The following is an 18207-nucleotide window of genomic DNA, read 5'->3' on the forward strand; positions in this document are numbered from 1 at the left end:
CTCAGTTCACCACTCTTCTTCTTCACAAAACAAAAACCTGCACCAGCAGGAGACGAGGATTTGCGGATGAAGCCTCGAGAAAGTGCGTCTGCAACATACTCCTCCATAGCCTTATCCTCCAAGACCGACAAACCTGGCCATGAGAGGGTATGGCACCAGGTTGAAGGTCAATTGCGCAATCATACGACCGGTGTGGAGGCAAACTACCAACTTGACCTTTGTCAAAGACATCGCTAAAATTGCGGTACTCCTCAGGCAGGGGGGAGAGTGAAGATGTGCACAGGACCTTGGCTACCTTTTGGAAGCATGTTTTGAGGCCTGAGCCCAGCCCTGACACTATCTTCCTCCTACCTTCTGCATGGAATACTGCATGGACACTCTGAAACAAGTAATTCTGGATGTTGTTCTTCAAAACCAAACTTTTGACTGGTTTCGACCCTCACTGCTTCCTATTTTCCTCCCCTTTCCTTCTTCCTCCCATCCCATTTTATCTACTCCACCCTTCCTTCAACCACTCTCCTGCCTTTTTTGCCCTTCCCTTTTCTTTTGCCATTTCTTTTGCTGCATCTTTTAGCAGACTTTTAGATACCAAGTTTTTTATTTTTGAAAATTGGGGGTGTTTTCAGTAACGTTACCCTGTTGGGCATATAGAAACCTTGTACAGTAGAGCCCTGTGCATGTTTCACACTCGTCTGTCCTAGGTCAGCGCATATGTTACATATTCCTGACCCCTGCACTCTGTACACATGGCTATATGTTGCATATTGCTGAGCACAAGAGACGTGTCACATTGAATGTAAGAACTGTCCCTTTAGCTGATTTTTTATTCGCCTTGTGTGATACACCCTTCTCACCACTCCACAATACACACTCCTGAGTCCTGTCTGTTCTGCACTCCTGAGCCCTGTACTTTGTGTGTTAAACATTCCTGAACCATACACCTTGTGCGATAAGCAGTTCTTAGCCTTAACTTATTACCATTATTTGGCACTGCTTTACTTCTCAAACGCAGAGGAAGTTGGGGTTAGGGGCAGGGAGTTGACTTGGAAGGGCAAGTTCCTGCACCTATTCCCTGAGAAAAAAAGACCTGATGAATGCTATTATATGATTAATAGCTACTAAGGAGTAGGGAAATACAATGTCAATAAAACAGTATTCACCACCTTGGATGTTTTCATGTTTTATTGTCATAGAGCTTTAAATCCCATGTTTCCAGCAGCTCAACCTAGATCCCTTTAAAGTGCAAACATAACTTCTACCTGGGAGCACATGGGTTAACCATACTGTGTGACGCCTATTGGGGCATTCCTGAGATTCTGCCTGGGGTGGTGGTGGGGGGGGCTTTCATACATGTGAACAACTTCCTCCTTAGTTTCTACTGTTCAGTTTTTGGGCCTGAGTACAGAGAGAAGATGAAACATTGTGTGGTCTGTGTTCAGGGCAGCAAGGTGAGGCATGCGGTGTCAGCGGCCACCTTGCAGGAGTTAATGGAGAAAGGTAAGAGGAATGTGGGGTTGTGTGGTTTGCGGAGAAAATAACAAAGTTACAAGATAAATCCAAAATTGATACTTTGATTAGTTGTGGGACACTGCTGGGCTTTGATTTGATGGACACTGCTGGGCTTTGATTTGATGGACACTGCTGGGCTTTGATTTGATGGACACTGTTGGGCTTTGATTTGATGGACACAGCTGGGCTTTGATTTGATGGACACTGCTTGGCTTTGATTTGATGGACACTGCTTGGCTTTGATTTGATGGACACTGTTGGGCTTTGATTTGATGGACACTGGTTGGCTTTGATTTGATGGACACTGTTGGGCTTTGATTTGATGAACACTGCTGGGCTTTGATAGAAAAAAAAAAAAAATTTAAATCCTTTATTTAAGAAAAAATTACAATGCAAATAATTGGTCAAATCGCTATACAGGTACATCAGACATGTAGAGTGCAATGTCATTTCTTTTCTTTTGGTTCACACATTTTAAAAGGAAATATAAACTCACAAGTATCCAATGTATAGTAAGGACAAGGGAGGGAAAGGTTCAAGTGAGAGCAAGTGTAGTAAAGAGACTAGAAAACCACCATTGTTTTTAAGGAAAAGGGAAAATAAGGAAAACGGGGGAGAAAAGCAGGAAGAAAAAAAAGAGGTGGGGGGTTGTCTACTACACCCATGTCATCTCTCGAAGTCTGGAACCCGTGCCAGTAGGTACCTATGGATCAAGACCCCAGGATGTGTTGCTTTACAGAGATGCTAGGAGTTTAGTCTTTGTAGGAGAACCATGGTGTCCATATTTGCCAGTGTTTCTCATATTGGTCTTTTAGGGCCATAGTGAGTTGCTCCATCTGTTGGATCTCTGTGATCCTCAAGGGCTTTCATTATAAATGGAGGCTGCTGTTCCTTGATTATTGGTGGAGGCCACTGGGCTGAACCCTACTGGGCTTTGATTATTGGTGGCGGTTGCTGGGTTGAATCTGTAACAAGGTCGGGTTTTGAATATTGATGGACACTAATGGGATGAATTAAGGATGCTGCTGACTGGATGAGGTGGAGAGTCATGATCTCTACCTTATTAGAGAATGCTTTGTATTCACTGGAAGAAAATACATGGTGTTCTATGAATGGAGGTGTTGCCAAGCAGGTGATCCCCTGTGGTCAGAGTGCAGTGGGGCAGATGCTGGCATAGAACCTGAGCAGGAACCAGAAGATCACAGCTATCACTGTAGCAGCGCTGAGTACTACAGTAATTTCCAGCCTTCCCAGAGGAACATCGGGTATGAAACATGCATATTTACATGCAAAGCAGGACCAATCTAAGAATGCAACATAAATAATTCCTGGACATCCGCTTTAACATATTTTTATAAGTAGAAGTATAGGAAAAACTTTTTTTCCACTTTGGATAGAGTAATGCCGCATACACACGATCGGTTTTCTCGTCAGAAAAAGATATGACGGCTTTTCCGACGGGATTCCGCTCAAGTTTGCCTTGCATACACACGGTCACGCAAAAGTTCACTGAAATTACGACCATCAAGAACGCGGTGACGTACAACACTACGACGAGCCGAGAAAATTAAGTTCAATGCTTCAGAGCATGCGTCAAATTGTTTCCGAGCATGCGTAGGGATTTTGCGTGTCGGAATTGCCACAGACGATCGCATTTTCGGATAGGAACTTTTCCCGACCGAAAAATTGAGAGCATGCTCTCAATCTTTTGCTGGCTGGAATTCCGCCAGCAAAAGACCAATGGAGCATACACACGGTGACATTTTCCGATGAATAACTCTCATCGGTCTTTTGTGGGCCGAAATTCCGATCATTTGTACGCGGCATAAGGAAGGGTTGTAGCCCATGTCAGTTTTATTTTTCACCATCTGTGTCCCATTGGGGAGATTTCCCTTCACTTCCTGTCCCATATCCAAAACAGGAAGTAAGAGGAAATCCCTAAAAATGTAGAGAATACCTTGGGGACCCCCAGGTTACCAGAACTAGTGTCCCCATTGGAAGATTTCCCTTCTATTACTTTTCTGGGGACAACCGACAATTTTTTTTTTTACTTTAACTTTCAATGATAACGGGGACACAGACAGCAATAAAAACTGACAGGTGTTCTAATTCGTCTCCACTCTATCCAAAACAAAAAAACAAAAAACGTTTTGCCTTTAGCTCTCACTCAGCTCTGTAGCTGCAAGCACTACGGATTAATTCATCCTTAAAATAAACTAAAAGCAAAACTTTTTTTAATTGTGGATGGAGTGGAGAGGGATTAGAATGCTTGTCAGTTTATATTGCTGTCTGTACTCTGTATTAGGTAGATTAACCCTCTCTATTTGCCCCGTTTACCTTACCATTATCATTGAAAGTGAAAATAAAAGAAAATCACAAAAAGTAATAGAAAGGAAATATTCCAATGGGTACACTAGTTCTGATGACCTGGGGTCCCCCAAGGGATTCCCTTAATTTAGAGGAATTTTCTCTCACTTCCTGTTTTGGCTATGGGACAGGAAGTGAAGGGAAATCTCCCCAATGGGACACAGATGGCAAAAAAAAAAAACTGACAGAGGTTATGAAACTCCTTTACTCTATCCAAAATTTTCAAGTTTTCAACAGTTCATCTCAGGGCGGGTAAACGGGAAGAGAGTACTTGTTAAAATTAAAGCCCAATTGTCCATTGGGCCAAAAACAGTTGAATGGATTCCCCACAGCTTCTCAAAATCAAAAAGGAGCACCGGCTGCTATAGTTACCTGATTTCCAGCACTGTCAACTGGCTCCTCTTCCAGGTTGAATGCTGCCCACCAATAATCAACTGTCTTCCTGTAAGCCCAGGGTGTCAAGGCTCCTCCCCACCCTGGACTCACAGGAGGACCTCTTATGTGGTGCTCCTTTTGGCAGAATTCTTTCCCTTGCCAAAGGAAGAAGAGGTTGAAGAGGACCTTTGATAGCAACAGACCCATCCAAAGATGGAAGAAGAGTATATATATATATATATATATATATATATATATATATATATATACTGTATATATATATATATATATATATATATATATATATATATATATATATATATATATATATATATATATATATATATATATATATATATATATACAAATTTTCTTGTTTTAAAGGGATAGTTCACCTTTACCACAAAACTGCCTATGCAGATAAGGGTCATCTCTAGATAAAAACAAACCGTGCAGCTCTGGCTAAAGTTGGCTAAAGTTGAATAAAGCCCTTGCTATAGGTGTAGGCCATTTACATACTTTATGAAGCCCGACTGGAATACTCCCAGGACGTTGCTAAGAACTCCTAGGAGGTTGCTAAGTGAGGCTCAGACATTACAGTTCACCTTCACCATCACAGGAGTGAGCTCTCAAATGCTGAGCTCAGAGCTAATGCGTCAGAGGAGAGAGAATATGCAAGGGGGTTGAATCACATAAAGAGCTCATTCCTGTGATCAGGGTCAGGGTTGCCAACCGCCAGTAAATTTACTGACAGTTTGTAAAAATCTGTGATTTTTTTTACAACTGCCAGTAAATATTAGGGGCTGATAATTTCATTCTGTGATGACTTTTTAAGCGTAAATCAAGCAAATTACTTTGTTATAGGTATTGTCAGTGTCCCCATAGCATGTTTATACTGTCAAATTCTCACTGTGTTAGTTTTGAATAGGAGTTCTGTAATTTCTCAGACTGCCAGTAAAAAATGTGCTCCGTCAATAAAGTTTCCATGTTTTGTCAGTAAAAAATGCTGCGGGAGGTTGGCAACCCTGATCAGGGTGCTGTAAAGCTGGATACACGCTATACCACTTTTGTTGTTAGATTTCCCTTAGATTTACCTTCAAGTATGTAGTGCAAGGGGATGCCTGATTGCATACTAAGTGTTTAGGTTTGACCTTATAGTATATGGTTTTGGTAAATGTAAAGGAAACAATCTAAAGAAAATTGTATAGTGTGTATTTAGCTTCAGAAATCATGGGGCCTCATACAGCCTACCTGACAGGCCCCCCCACCCCCCCGGTTGGAAGTGATTGAGGACATAGATTCATCAGTCCCTTTCTCTGCAGCCTCAGCTGCACAGATCAATGAATTGGAAGCACTCTGAGGCATTCACAAACACATACCTCCCAACTTTTTGAGATGGGAGCGAGGGGCACCTATTAGCATAATTATGTAGGCATAGGACACACCCCCTGCCACGCCCCCTTAAAGGAGAATCATACAAAAAAATGATAGTTAAACCTACAAGTGCTTAGTTTTATCACTACTATTGCTTTAAACTGGCTTTTGAGATTTACAAATGCAGCAATTTAGAAATTGGATGAAAGGTTTAGCACTGGGAAACACTTTTTAAAAAGATAAAAAGTGCATTTTATATACTATACTATATAGTTCAGACCAAAATGAGGGACAAATAAGGAGGAAAGAGGGACAGAGGGACTTTGTTCCAAATCAGGGACAGTCCCTCAAAATCAGGGACAGTTGGGAGTTATGCAAACGGAAGCATAGTAAACACAGTTTACTATGCTTTAGTGATGAATGGACACAGGAGTGAGTGGTACCAATCACTCACTGTGTTCATTCAGGAAAGGAAGGGACCAATACATTTTATATGTGTGCCCGCAGCAGCTGCCTGCAAGAGAGGAGAGGAGGAAAGCTGGCAGGGCTGCGGGGGAAAGGGGCACACAGGGGGAACCAGACAGCAGATGGAAAGGGCGCATGTGCTAGAACTAATCCTCCTGCAGTGAAGCTGGAGGGAAAAAAAGGAGGAGAAGCTGGCAGGTCGAGGCAGAAGAGGATTAATGTCTGCAAGAAGACAGTACAGCCGGCCCTCCTCTCCTGCTCAGCAGGTACCTGGGCTCCCCCTTTGAACTGATGGGGCCCGGGCCCAGTACAGGAGGGCTGGCTGTAATGCCTTATCAGCGGTCCTGTTTGTGATGGTGGAGGTGAGCAGTGATGACTAGGCCTCACTTAGCAACAGCCTGGGAGTTTTCCAGTCAGGCTTCATAAAGCATGTAAATGGCCTACACCAGGGATATGCAATTAGCTGGACCTCCATGCCTCTGCCTCTGGTGTCATGCTTGTGGCTGTTAGAATCTTACTATGCCTGATGGGACTTGTAGTTCTGCAACAGCTGGAGGTCCGCTAATTGCATATCCCTGGCCTACACATATAGCAAGGGTATTATTCATCTTTAGTCAGAACTGCAAAGTTTGTTTTAATCTACAAACATCCCTTACCTGCATAGGCAGTTTTTTTTGTAAAAGTGAACTATCCTTTTAAGGCCTCAATGGATACTCCATTTCAGCAATACACTACTGCTATTTGCTAAGCTGTGTCACAGGATGGGGAATATCAAAAGATATGTACATGACTTTAGATCCTGTAAAGAGAACGCTAACTGCATAGCTCCCAACTGTCCCTGATTTTGAGCAATGTCCCTCTGTCCCTCATTCCTCCTCACTTGTCCCTCATTTTGGTCTGATCTATATAGTTGTATATAAAATGCACGTTTTATCTATCAAAAAGTGTTTTCCAGCACTAAACCTTTCATCTGATTTCTAAATTGCTGCATTTGTAAATTCCAAAAGCCAATATAAAGGAATAGTAGTGGTAAAAAAAAGCACTTGTGGGTTTAACCAATCTTGTTTTTTTGTAAAATTCTCCTTTTAAGCGGGCGTGGCAGGGGGCGTGTCCTATGCCTGCATACTTTTGCTGAAAGGTGTCCCTCATTCCCATCTCAAAAAGTTGGGAGGTGTGTAACTGTACATCATACATGCATTATGAGCTCCGTGTAACCGGCAGTTTTGTGTCTTTTAAAGCTCTTCAGGTCTTGAATCTGAACGGCACAAGAGCTTCGGTCTCGTTGGTTTTGGCAAAGGATGGAACGAAGGTGGACAGCAATGACTTCTTCCTCTGCTTGCCCGAGAACACCGAATTTATTGCACTTATAGGAAGCAAAAAGTGGGCGAATACCAAGACAGGTATGTGGCAATACAAACAACGTATTTGGAATTGTTGAGCTCTTTAATGCAAAAAGTCAGCCATGACTATCAAAGTGCCGCAATCCGTAACTACTGGATCTCACCTCCTATCAGTTCAGAGCTCATTTTGATTGGGTTGTTACATTATGTGCATTGCTATCTGCATAGATCCCAACTGTCCCTGATTTCAAGGGACTGTCCCTGATTCAGAACAAAGTCCCTCTGTCCCTCTTTCCTCCTCATCTGTCCCTCATTTTGGTCTGATCTATATAGTTGTATATAAAATGCACTATCTATCTATCTATCTATCTATCTATCTATCTATCTATCTATCTATCTATCTATCTATCTATCTATCTATCAAAAAGTGTTTCCCAGTGCTAAACCATCCAATTTCTAAATTGCTGCATTTGTAAATTCCAAAAGCCAATATAAAGGAATAGTAGTGGTAAAAAAAGAAAAACACTTGTGGGTTTAACTAATCATTTTTTTGTATAATTCTCCTTTAAGGGGGTGTGGCAGGGGGTGTGTCCTATGCCAACATACTTTTGGTTATAGGTGTTCTTCGCTCTCATCTGAAAAAGTTGAGCGGTATGGTTATCTGTCTTACCAAGCCAAGACCTGTATGCCACAGGGTTTTACCGCCCCCCCCCCCCCCCCCCCCAACCGCTAGTGTGAATGAGCTCTAAATGCGGCACACTGTATTTTTTTAAGACCTAATTTGTTTGTTTGTTTTTTTCATTTTAGAATGAAAGGGATCCTTAGTGTAAGGAAAGGTTAAAACCCATTGCAATCTTTGGCCCATTTGGGGAGATTTTCTCTTACTTCCTGTCCTGTAGGCACAACAGGAAGTGAGGGGAAATCTCTCTAAAGTGAGGCAAACCTCCTCTTAGACAGCTGTCCTCATTGGAAGATCTCCACTCTATTTCGGTTTTGCTGACAACTCAAAATAATGGAAAATTGTATCAAATACTTACCGTAATTTTTCTTTAATGATGCCAATCTATGGCAGCATACATGTAATATATATCTTCACCTCTATATCCACCCACAGGACCTGTTTAAATCTGTAAGGCTGAGTTCACACTATTGCGAATTGGATGTGCACTTTTTACCGCATCCAATTCGCATTTCAGGGGATTGTGACTGGCTCTCTGTGGAGCCGGTTCACACATCTCCGTAGCAGCTCTGGTGCGAATTGCACAGGAGTCCTGTGTGTCTTTTGGTCTATTTCAGGTCCAAATTCTGCCCAAAATTTGGCTAAAATTGGACCTGTAATGGTGAATGGAGACACACCGGACTCCTGCTGTGAGGAGCCCGGTGAGGAGTCAAGTGTGACCTAAGCCTTAAAGCAGGAGTAGGCAATCTCGGCACTCCAGCTGTGGTAAAACTACAAATCCCATCATGCCTCTGCCTCTAGGAGTCATGCTTGTGATTGTCAGAGTCTTGCAACGTTTCATGGGACTTGTAGTTTCACTACAGTTGAAGGGCTGAGGTTGCCTACCCCTGCTTTAAAGGAAAGCTAGAGCAACCTCCCCCATTCCCAGTAAAAATAACAAGATGAAAAAGGGATTGGCGCCAGGAAAGAAAAATTACGGTAAATATAAGTATATATAATTTTCTGTTTTCCTGACGCCAACATGGCAGCATACATGTGATAAATAGAGATTGACTCAAGTGTGCTCGGGATTCTACTCCCAACCCAGCTACCCGATCCCGCCAGGAGGCGGACACTGCACACCGCTAATCACAGGCAGGGAGGCATTTCCCGATCTGTGCAGCTGCGGACCAGGCATGGTCTCACTGCCTGTGATTAGCGGCAGTGGCGTCGCTAGGGGTGGCTTTTGGGGCTATAGCCCCGAGTCTCTGCAGGGGTCCCCAAGGGGAAGGGAGGCTCTCTGGGGACCCTGATGTAACTGGGGGGCTCTCTGGGGACCCTGATGCAGGGGGAGGCTCTCCGGGGACCCTGATTTAAGGGGGAGGCTCTCTGGGGACCCTGATTTAAGGGGGAAGCTCTCTGGGGACCCTGATTTAAGGGGGAGGCTCTCTGGGGACCCTGATTTAAGGGGGAGGCTCTCTGGGGACCCTAATGTAAGGGGGGCTCTCTGGGAACCCTCATGTAAGTGGGGGCTCTCTGGGGACCCTGATGTAAGGGGGGGGCTCTCTGGGGATATATACACACACACACATTATATACATGTGTATGCCCGCCCAAGCGTATGACTTTCTTTACTACGCTGCTATGGGCTCTAGCCTATGGTTGCCACATCATCCCTTTAATCCAGGACACACATTACTTACACAGGTTCTGTGGCTGATTAGCCCCAGATCTTTTGTAGACGTAGCAATGCCCCTGATTAGCGGTGTGCAGTGTCGGCTTCCTGGCGGGATCGGGAAGGTGGGTTGAGACTAGGATCCTGAACACGCCTGAGCCCATCTCTAATGATAAATAATGAGTTAGAAAGGGAGGGCTAAAAAGTATAATCAAACTTTATTACAATCGACATGGAAGCCTGGACAGTGATTCCGTCAAAATCCATTGACGTACGAGAATAGGGGAGGTTGCTCTAACTTTTCTTTTATAGATTTTAACAGGTCCAGTGGGTGGATATAGGGGCAGAGCTAGATCTCATGTATGCTGCCATGTTGGCATCAGGAAATTGGATTGTCTCTCACTTTCAGGTCCAAAGACACTCTGGTGATCAGGACAAATATAGAGAGTGAATCTCCAGAGCCATGATCGAGACAGCAACAAACGCCTGAAAGGGTTTCTTTTTTTTTTCAATACTATTTTTTTGCAAAGGAACGGGAAATACAGAGACCACACTCATGAACTAGATTCCAAAAAATATAAAGATCCGCTTCACACAAGTTATTACCCATGTAGTGTAGAACGGTAGACTAAAGTACAGACCGCGAGCGTCAGGATCTAAAGAGTCTCTGCATCCCGTATGACAATTTTGCACGGTGGAGACGGTGTAATAAAAACACCAAGGGGTTAGTATAGACCCATAAGGTCTCAGCAAGAGAGAAAAGGTACGGGGAGGAGGGGGGGGGGGGTTAAAAAAGGGGGATGGGGGAGGGGGTTAGGCAGAGACAAGGGTAAAGTACCACCAGCCCGAAACTGCATCCAGGCCAGAGGATTCACCGTGTTAGTCTTCAGTTATCAAGGATTCACACAACGAATTCCGTGTACTCCTCAGAGTAGACAAACTGGTGCCAACAAAACCGTTTTTTTTTTAAATTTCTCATGGAGGCCCTTCCCTGTGGCTACCAAATCTTGAACATAATGGGCTGCCAACACCTTAAAACGTCCCAACGCACCGTAATCGGGTGTGTCACAAAATCTGTAAAGCAACGAGCAGAGCACCAATGCATTTGGTGCATTGGGGGGCCAATCAAAATGTTTCTAATTGGACTCTCCATAATGTAGAATGTACAAGCCTTATTGGGATTCAGCAAAGTAGAGTGACTCCTTTGTCTGTGTTGTAGGAGGGGTGGAATAGTACGCTTTTGAAAGGAATTGTTGTGGTTTCTTTAGACGGAGGGACTAGTTGGATGGAGCAGGAATCAACAGAAGACATGACCAGTACACAGCTTACAGTGTCAGAGAAGTCCATGGAGAACTATCCCAGCATCATCCTATATTCAACACCTGATAGTACGGTATGTTTAAAGTGCACCTGTGCCCAGACTATGTACATTAAAGTGGAAGTCACCTTGATCGGTGGGGGCAAGATTGTGACCTCCTTCTGTGCTGTCCTCCAACGATGACAGGTCCTATCACTGCTGCATTCCCACCAGCCCATCATCTCTGATGCCCAATCTTTCAGGTCCTGCAGCCATCCTCTTCAGGCACTGGGTGGCCACTGATAAGGTCATCTCTGTGTATATACGCACAGGAGCTAAACTGTCCTGGCACCTGGCTCTTTCTGTGAGTAAACTGACAGTATACAGTGATAGGAACCCAGATGTAAGAGGGGACTTTGATGGGTCTCTGATGTAAGAAGAACTCTTATGAGGACACTGAGGTATGGGAGGACTCTGATGGGTTGCTGATGAAGGGGGACAGTGATTTATGGGGGGAAATTTGATAGGGACCCGGGTATAAGGAGGAGCTCTGACAGGCATACTGATGTAAGAGGGAAATCTGATGGGAACCCTGGTTAGAAGGAAGACTCTGATGGGGACCACTGAAGTAAGGGGGAACTGTAAGGGTCACTAATGTAAGTGGCGCACAGATTGGAACCCTAGTAAAAAAGGGGGGCTCTGATGGGCACCCTGATATAAGGGGAGACTGATGGGTCACTGATGTAAGAAGAACGGTGTACAGTGATGAGCACCCTGATGTAAGGGGGTCTCTGGTGGTTCTCTGATGTAAGAAGAACTCTGATAGAGACAATGAGGAATGGGGGGACTCTGATGGGGATGCTGGTGTAAAGAGAGATTCTGAGACGGAAACTGATGTAAGGGGGAACTCTGATGGGGTCCCTTATGTAAGAGAGGATTCTGATGTAAGAGAGGATTCTGATGGGGACCCTGATGTAAGAGAGGATTCTGATGGGGACCCTGATGTAAGGTGGATTCTGATGGGGACCCTGATGTAAGAGATGATTCTGATGGGGACCCTGATGTAAGAGAGGATTCTGATGGGGACCCTGATGTAAGAGAGGATTCTGATGGGGACCCTGATGTAAGGTGGATTCTGATGGGGACCCTGATGTGAGAGATGATTCTGATGGGGACCCTGATGTAAGGTGGATTCTGATGGGGACCCTGATGTAAGGTGGATTCTGATGGGGACCCTGATGTAAGGTGGATTCTGATGGGGACCCTGATGTAAGAGAGAACTCTGACTCTTGCAGCCTGCCAATATTTGTAAAATATATGATGTGGCCCTAATACTGAAAAGTTTGGAGACCCCTGATGTAGACCATGTGTTGATTTTTATATTGTTTATAGCTTACTATAGTACTCTGTAATGCCGCTACCTTGACAAAGATATGTACTATGTTGTATCCCTGTAAAATCTGGAACTATTAATGCTTATGTTCTATTTTATGTTCCCTCTAATTTTTTTAAACAGGCAGTCTCTGGGTACACACAATATAGGTTCTGTAGGTTTATTCTTAAGTTGACTTTGTATGTAAGTTGGAACAGGTAAACTCTAGCCAAAAAACTAATTTTTACGCTTTGGACAACATAGAGAAGAGTTAACTGGCCATGTAGTGATGTGGAATTGCTGACAGGTCCACCGGACAGTAGGTGGCAGCGTGCGGTCATCAGCAAGATGGCCATCCATCAGTTTCTGGGACCAGCGAGATGTCACGCTGCCTCCGTTTGTAAGTTGGATGTACAGTATCTCACAAAAGTGAGTACACCCCTCACATTTTTGTAAATATTTTATTCTATCTTTTCATGTGACAACACTGAAGAAATGACACTTTGCTACAATGTAAAGTAGTGAGTGTACAGCTTGTATAACAGTGTAAATTTGTCCCCTCAAAATAACTCAACACACAGCCATTAATATCTAAACTGCTGGCAACAAAAGTGAGTACACCCCTAAGTGAAAATGTCCAAATTGAGCTCAAAGTGTCAATATTTTGTGTGGCCACCATTATTTTCCAGCCCTGCCTTAACCCTCTTGGGCATGGAGTTCATCAGAGCTTCACAGGATGTCACTGGGGTCCTCTTCCACTCCTCCATGTCGACATCACAGAGCTGGTGGATGTTAGAGACCTTGCGCTCCTCCACCGTTCATTTGAGGATGCCCCACAGATGCTCAATAGGGTTTAGGTCTGGAGACATGCTTGGCCAGTCCATCACCTTTACCCTCAGCTTCTTTAGCAAGGCAGTGGTCGTCTTGGAGGTGTGTTTGGGGTCGTTATCATGTTGGAATACTGCCCTGTGGCCCAGTCTCCAAAGGGAGGGGATCATGCTCTGCTTCAGTATGTCACAGTACATGTTGGCATTCATGGTTCCCTCAATGAACTGTAGCTCCCCAGTGTCGGCAGCACTGATGCAGCCCCAGACCATGACACTCCCACCACCATGCTTGACTGTAGGCAAGACACACTTGTCTTTGTACTCCTCACCTGGTTGCCGCCACATACGCTTGTCACCATCTGAACCAAATACGTTTATCTTGGTCTCATCAGACCACAGGACATGGTTCCAGTAATCCATGTCCTTAGTCCGCTTGTCTTCAGCAAACTGTTTGCCTCTTTAGAAGAGGCTTCTTTCTGGGACGACAGTCATGCAGACCAATTTGATGCAGTGTGCGGCGTATGGTCTGAGCACTGACAGACTGACCCCCCACCCCTTCAACCTTTGCAGCAATGCTGGCAGCACTCATACATCTATTTCCCAAAGACAACCTCTGGATATGACGCTGAGCACGTGCACTCAACTACTTTGGTCAACCATGGCAAGGCCTGTTCTGAGTGGAGCATGTCCTGTTAAACCGCTGTATGGTCTTGGCCACCGTGCTGCAGCTCAGTTTCAGGGTCTTGGCAATCTTCTTATAGCCTAGGCCATCTTTATGTAGAGCAACAATTCTTTTTTTCAGATCCTCAGAGAGTTCTTTGCCATGAGTTGCCATGTTGAACTGCCAGTGACCAGTATGAGAGAGTGAGAGCGATAACACCAAATTTAACACACCTGCTCCCCATTCACACCTGAGACCTTGTAACACTAACGAGTCACATGACACCAGGGAGGGAAAATGGCTAACTGGGCCCAATTTGGACATTTTCACTTAGGGTGTACTCACTTTTGTGGCCAGTGGTTTAGACATTAATGGCTGTGTGTTGAGTTATTTTGAAAGGACAGCAAATTTACACTGTTATACAAGCTGTACACTCACTACTTTACATTGTAGCAAAGTTTCATTTCTTCAGTGATGTCACATGAAAAGATATCATAAAATATTTACAAAAATGTGAGGGGTGTACTCACTTTTGTGAGATACTGTAATGCCGCGTACACACGATCGGAAATTCGGCCAGCAAAAAAACGATGAGAGCTTTTGGTCGGAAAATGCGACCGTGTGTATGCTTCATCGGACTTTTGCTGGCGGAATTCCAGCCAGCAAAAAATTGAGAGCAGGTTCTCAATTTTTCGGTCTGAAGTTCCGATCGTCTGCACCAATTCCGACGCGCAAAATTCCTACACATGCTCGGAAACAATTCGACGCATGCTCGGAAGCATTGAACTTCATTTTCTCAGCTCGTCGTAGTGTTGTACGTCACCGCGTTCTTGGTGGTCGAAAGTTCAGAGAACTTTTGTATGACCGTGTGTATGCAAGCCAAGCTTGAGCGGAATTCCGTCGGAAAAACCATCCAAGATTTTTCCGACGGAAATTCCGCTCATGTGTGCGCGCGCATAAGTCGGATGTTTGACAGCCTGTAATGCTATTGAACAAAATATAAAAGGTTGACTAAATGATGTAGATATTTTTTAAAGCAAAAATAGATGAGTTTTTTTTTTTTTTTTTTTTTTCGAGGAATAGAAATGGTGAATGAACACAACTTTTCCCAGTTGTAATATGACACATGTCGGCACAGAGTTCCACTTTAACACAGCGATCATACAGTAGCTTTTCTTTTCCATTAGGCACATTAGATTGATCTTAATGATTGGAGTCATGTTAATGATCACTCATATTATTAATTAGGGTCACATTAATGATTAGAGTCATCCTTTTCCAGGATTTGTGCACAAACGATGCAAAGACATCTCCACCAGACCTGAATGGGAACGTGCAGAATGTCCAGCCATCATGTCAGGAGCAACAACGGACGTATAGGGAACAAAGGCACAACATGAGTTTGTTATCCAATATATATCACGTTGCAAAAGAAAAGCTCAGTCCAAAACTGCCGAGGAAAAAGCACGTTAAAGAAGAGCTCCAGGGAAAAATACAAACTCCTAATATCTAGCCAAAGTAAACATTTACTGGAAATCAGGAAATCACTAAGCTTATTTTTGTACTTTTTTTACTTTTTTATTACCCGTATTCTCCATTTTTATGTTTATAGTTTTCTTTTTTTTTATCCTTTGCCAAAAATTCTGTTCAGGCGGACAGCTGGAGAGCCTACAGTGCAATGTATAATGGGAGATGGTAGTAGACTTCATTGAGCACTGTAAAAAATAAAAAGATACTGGTGTGCAGATTTGTTTTCTTTTTTAGGATTTGTTTCCTTTATTTCCACCAGGTGATATGGCCAGTAACACACCTCCTGTCCTAGGGTGTCTGCATTCTGGATGGAGAAGCAAAGGAGACACCTTTGCACAGCAGTATTGCCAGTCAGGGGAGAGGGGAGTGTTGGACAGACTAGCAGATTAAGATTTTGACTAACAAATTAAAGCTGGAGACTTTGTAAGCAGTTACAGCAAACAGTTTTTTTTCTTTTGGGATAAAGGTTTTACATAAATGAATAAAACGTGATCATTGTAAGCACCCCTGCCTGTGGTAATCATTTTTTCTCAACCCTCTGACTCAGTGTTAGTTTTCTTGTTATGGGGGGGGGGTCCAATTGCGGCCCTTAATGTCACCACATAAAATTAAGTGAATATTCAGTCTTAAAAACAGCAGACACATATCCAGGACACACTATTACAAGTTACTAAATATGGTGATATAGTATGTATGACTGAGATGTCTCTATTGTTATAGTTTCAGTATTATGCTCTCATCTTTTTACCAGGATATAATCTAGCCTTTTATGTTAACAAACTATGTCTCATCTCTGATATTTGCTGGTATCATATGTGCTATCCAAAGAAGGTTGATTATCTTTTTTTTGTTTCATTTATGCTTTCCATTTTTGTATTGAAATGATAAAAAATCAATAAAAATTGTCAATTATAAAAAAAACAAAAAAAAAAACAGCAGACACACAACAGGATATAGTCATAGTCTATGGGCACAGTACAAGAGAATGCGGACATGGTACAAGAGATGGTCGGAGAATGCAGAAATGATACAAGAGATGGTCAGAGACTGTGGACATTATACAAGGGATAATCAGAGACTGTGGACATTATACAAGAGATGGTCAGAGACTGTAGACATTATACAAGAGATGGTCAGAGACTGTGGACATTATACAAGAGATGGTCAGAGACTGTGGACATTATACAAGAGATGGTCAGAGACTGTGGACATTATACAAGAGATGGTCAGAGACTGTGGACATTATACAAGAGATGGTCAGAGACTGTAGACATGATACAAGAAATGGTCAGAGACTGTAGACATGATACCAGAGATAGCCAGAGACTGTAGACATAATACAGGAGATGGTCAGAGACTGTAGACATGATACCAGAGTTACTAAATGTGATTAGTCCGCGCTTAGGAATAACAGGGTTTGCAGCCTCCCCTAGTAAGTCCCTAAATGGGACTATTCGGGTATTGGATATAGTAGATGGGGAATTGGCGCTACCCTCTATGTGTCTTATAATGGTTACCTATATCATAAAGTAAACGAGGATATTACTATCCCAGTGTTTCTACCAAACTAAACTTAAAAAATGCATTAAGTTTATAAAAGTAATAATACTTAGTGATATTGGCATCCAGTGTCTAAAATGTGACAGTATGTCCCTTTGGGCAGACGCCCTTAATGTGTGGTAATGTGTAGCACCCAGGGGTAAAGATCCCTTTAAAAAATATATCACTAGCGGTGCAAACTCAAACGGGTCTCAATGTGTACATACATTAAATACAATACAGGGACTAGTATTTCAGAGTGGAAAGTTTGTGGGGTACTATCACTTAATACACCTATATATTTGAAACCTATACCAAGCATGAGCTACTTGTGATTAAAGCATGAAAACAAATTATATGTATCTCAAACCATAGTGCTGTGACCTACTTAGAAAGTTATACATATATCAAAACTGCATGTGCAACTTTATAATTGTAACAAAAAAGCTGTGGAAAAAGCTATGAACAGAGTCCAATCGGAAAAAAATACATAAGAAATAAAATAAAAAAATATAATAGGTAGATTATAAAGCGTCCCAACTGCGTGCAGTCCAAACTTATTAAACCAGTGAGTGAGTATTTCAATAGTGACTTCTGTGCTCTTCAGAGACAAGTAAAATTGGTGACTCCAGGTGTTCCCCCCAATGTGATCCCCACTCACCAGAAATAGTCACCCCTGCAGGGGTAGCAGGCATAGAGTGGGTTTCTGAAATGAAGATTCCTGTGTATTTCCTGGTTACCTCCGGTTGTCCGTGGGTGTATCCCAATGGCTCGGTGCGGGGTCTCCAGCAGGCTTTGTTCAAGAATGGCCCCTCCGTATCTCCTCAGTAGGTTAATGTGTTTTCCTCCATATAGAAGAAGAAACAGGGGACTTTCATAGTGAAGTAAGTCTTCATTTATTTGAAATCATTCATTTACAGATTACAGTGGCAAGCAACTGACCCGGTACAGCGCGGCTGTACGATACGCAAGACCAGGAAGCCAGAGACGGCGTGCGTCCCAGCTTGCGTTCCAACCACGGCTTCCGGGTGTGACGTGTGAGCGTGACTCCGCCTTACGCGTTTCGTCATAGGACGTTATCAAAGACCGTCTTTGATAACGTCCTATGACGAAACGCGTAAGGCGGAGCTTCCTGGTCTTGCGTATCGTACAGCCGCGCTGTACCGGGTCAGTTGCTTGCCACTGTAATCTGTAAACGAATGATTTCAAATAAATGAA

The 18207-nt window shown here is 43.3% G+C and overlaps 1 protein-coding gene across 1 annotated transcript; it reads left to right on the plus strand.

The window, feature by feature from the left end:
* Positions 1-1344: 1344 nt before the first annotated feature.
* LOC141110166 (uncharacterized) lies at positions 1345-15954 on the plus strand. Its single transcript, XM_073601374.1, has 4 exons — positions 1345-1497; positions 7329-7490; positions 11032-11156; positions 15203-15954. The coding sequence occupies exons 1-4, from the start codon at positions 1413-1415 to the stop codon at positions 15431-15433; spliced, it is 603 nt and encodes a 200-aa protein (XP_073457475.1). The 5' UTR covers positions 1345-1412; the 3' UTR covers positions 15434-15954.
* Positions 15955-18207: the final 2253 nt, after the last annotated feature.

The sequence above is a fragment of the Aquarana catesbeiana genome, linkage group LG10 (genome assembly GCF_042186555.1).
Source record: "Aquarana catesbeiana isolate 2022-GZ linkage group LG10, ASM4218655v1, whole genome shotgun sequence".
In the NCBI taxonomy this organism is placed as follows: Eukaryota; Metazoa; Chordata; class Amphibia; order Anura; family Ranidae; genus Aquarana; species Aquarana catesbeiana.

Bases quoted from the DNA above. Each gene is read 5' to 3' on its own strand.
- LOC141110166 (XM_073601374.1), top strand. From the start codon at position 1,413: ATGAAACATTGTGTGGTCTGTGTTCAGGGCAGCAAGGTGAGGCATGCG. The intron at 1,498-7,328 runs GTAAGAGGAATG...TGTCTTTTAAAG, and splicing joins GCAGGAGTTAATGGAGAAAG to CTCTTCAGGTCTTGAATCTG. The intron at 7,491-11,031 runs GTATGTGGCAAT...TGGTTTCTTTAG, and splicing joins GTGGGCGAATACCAAGACAG to ACGGAGGGACTAGTTGGATG.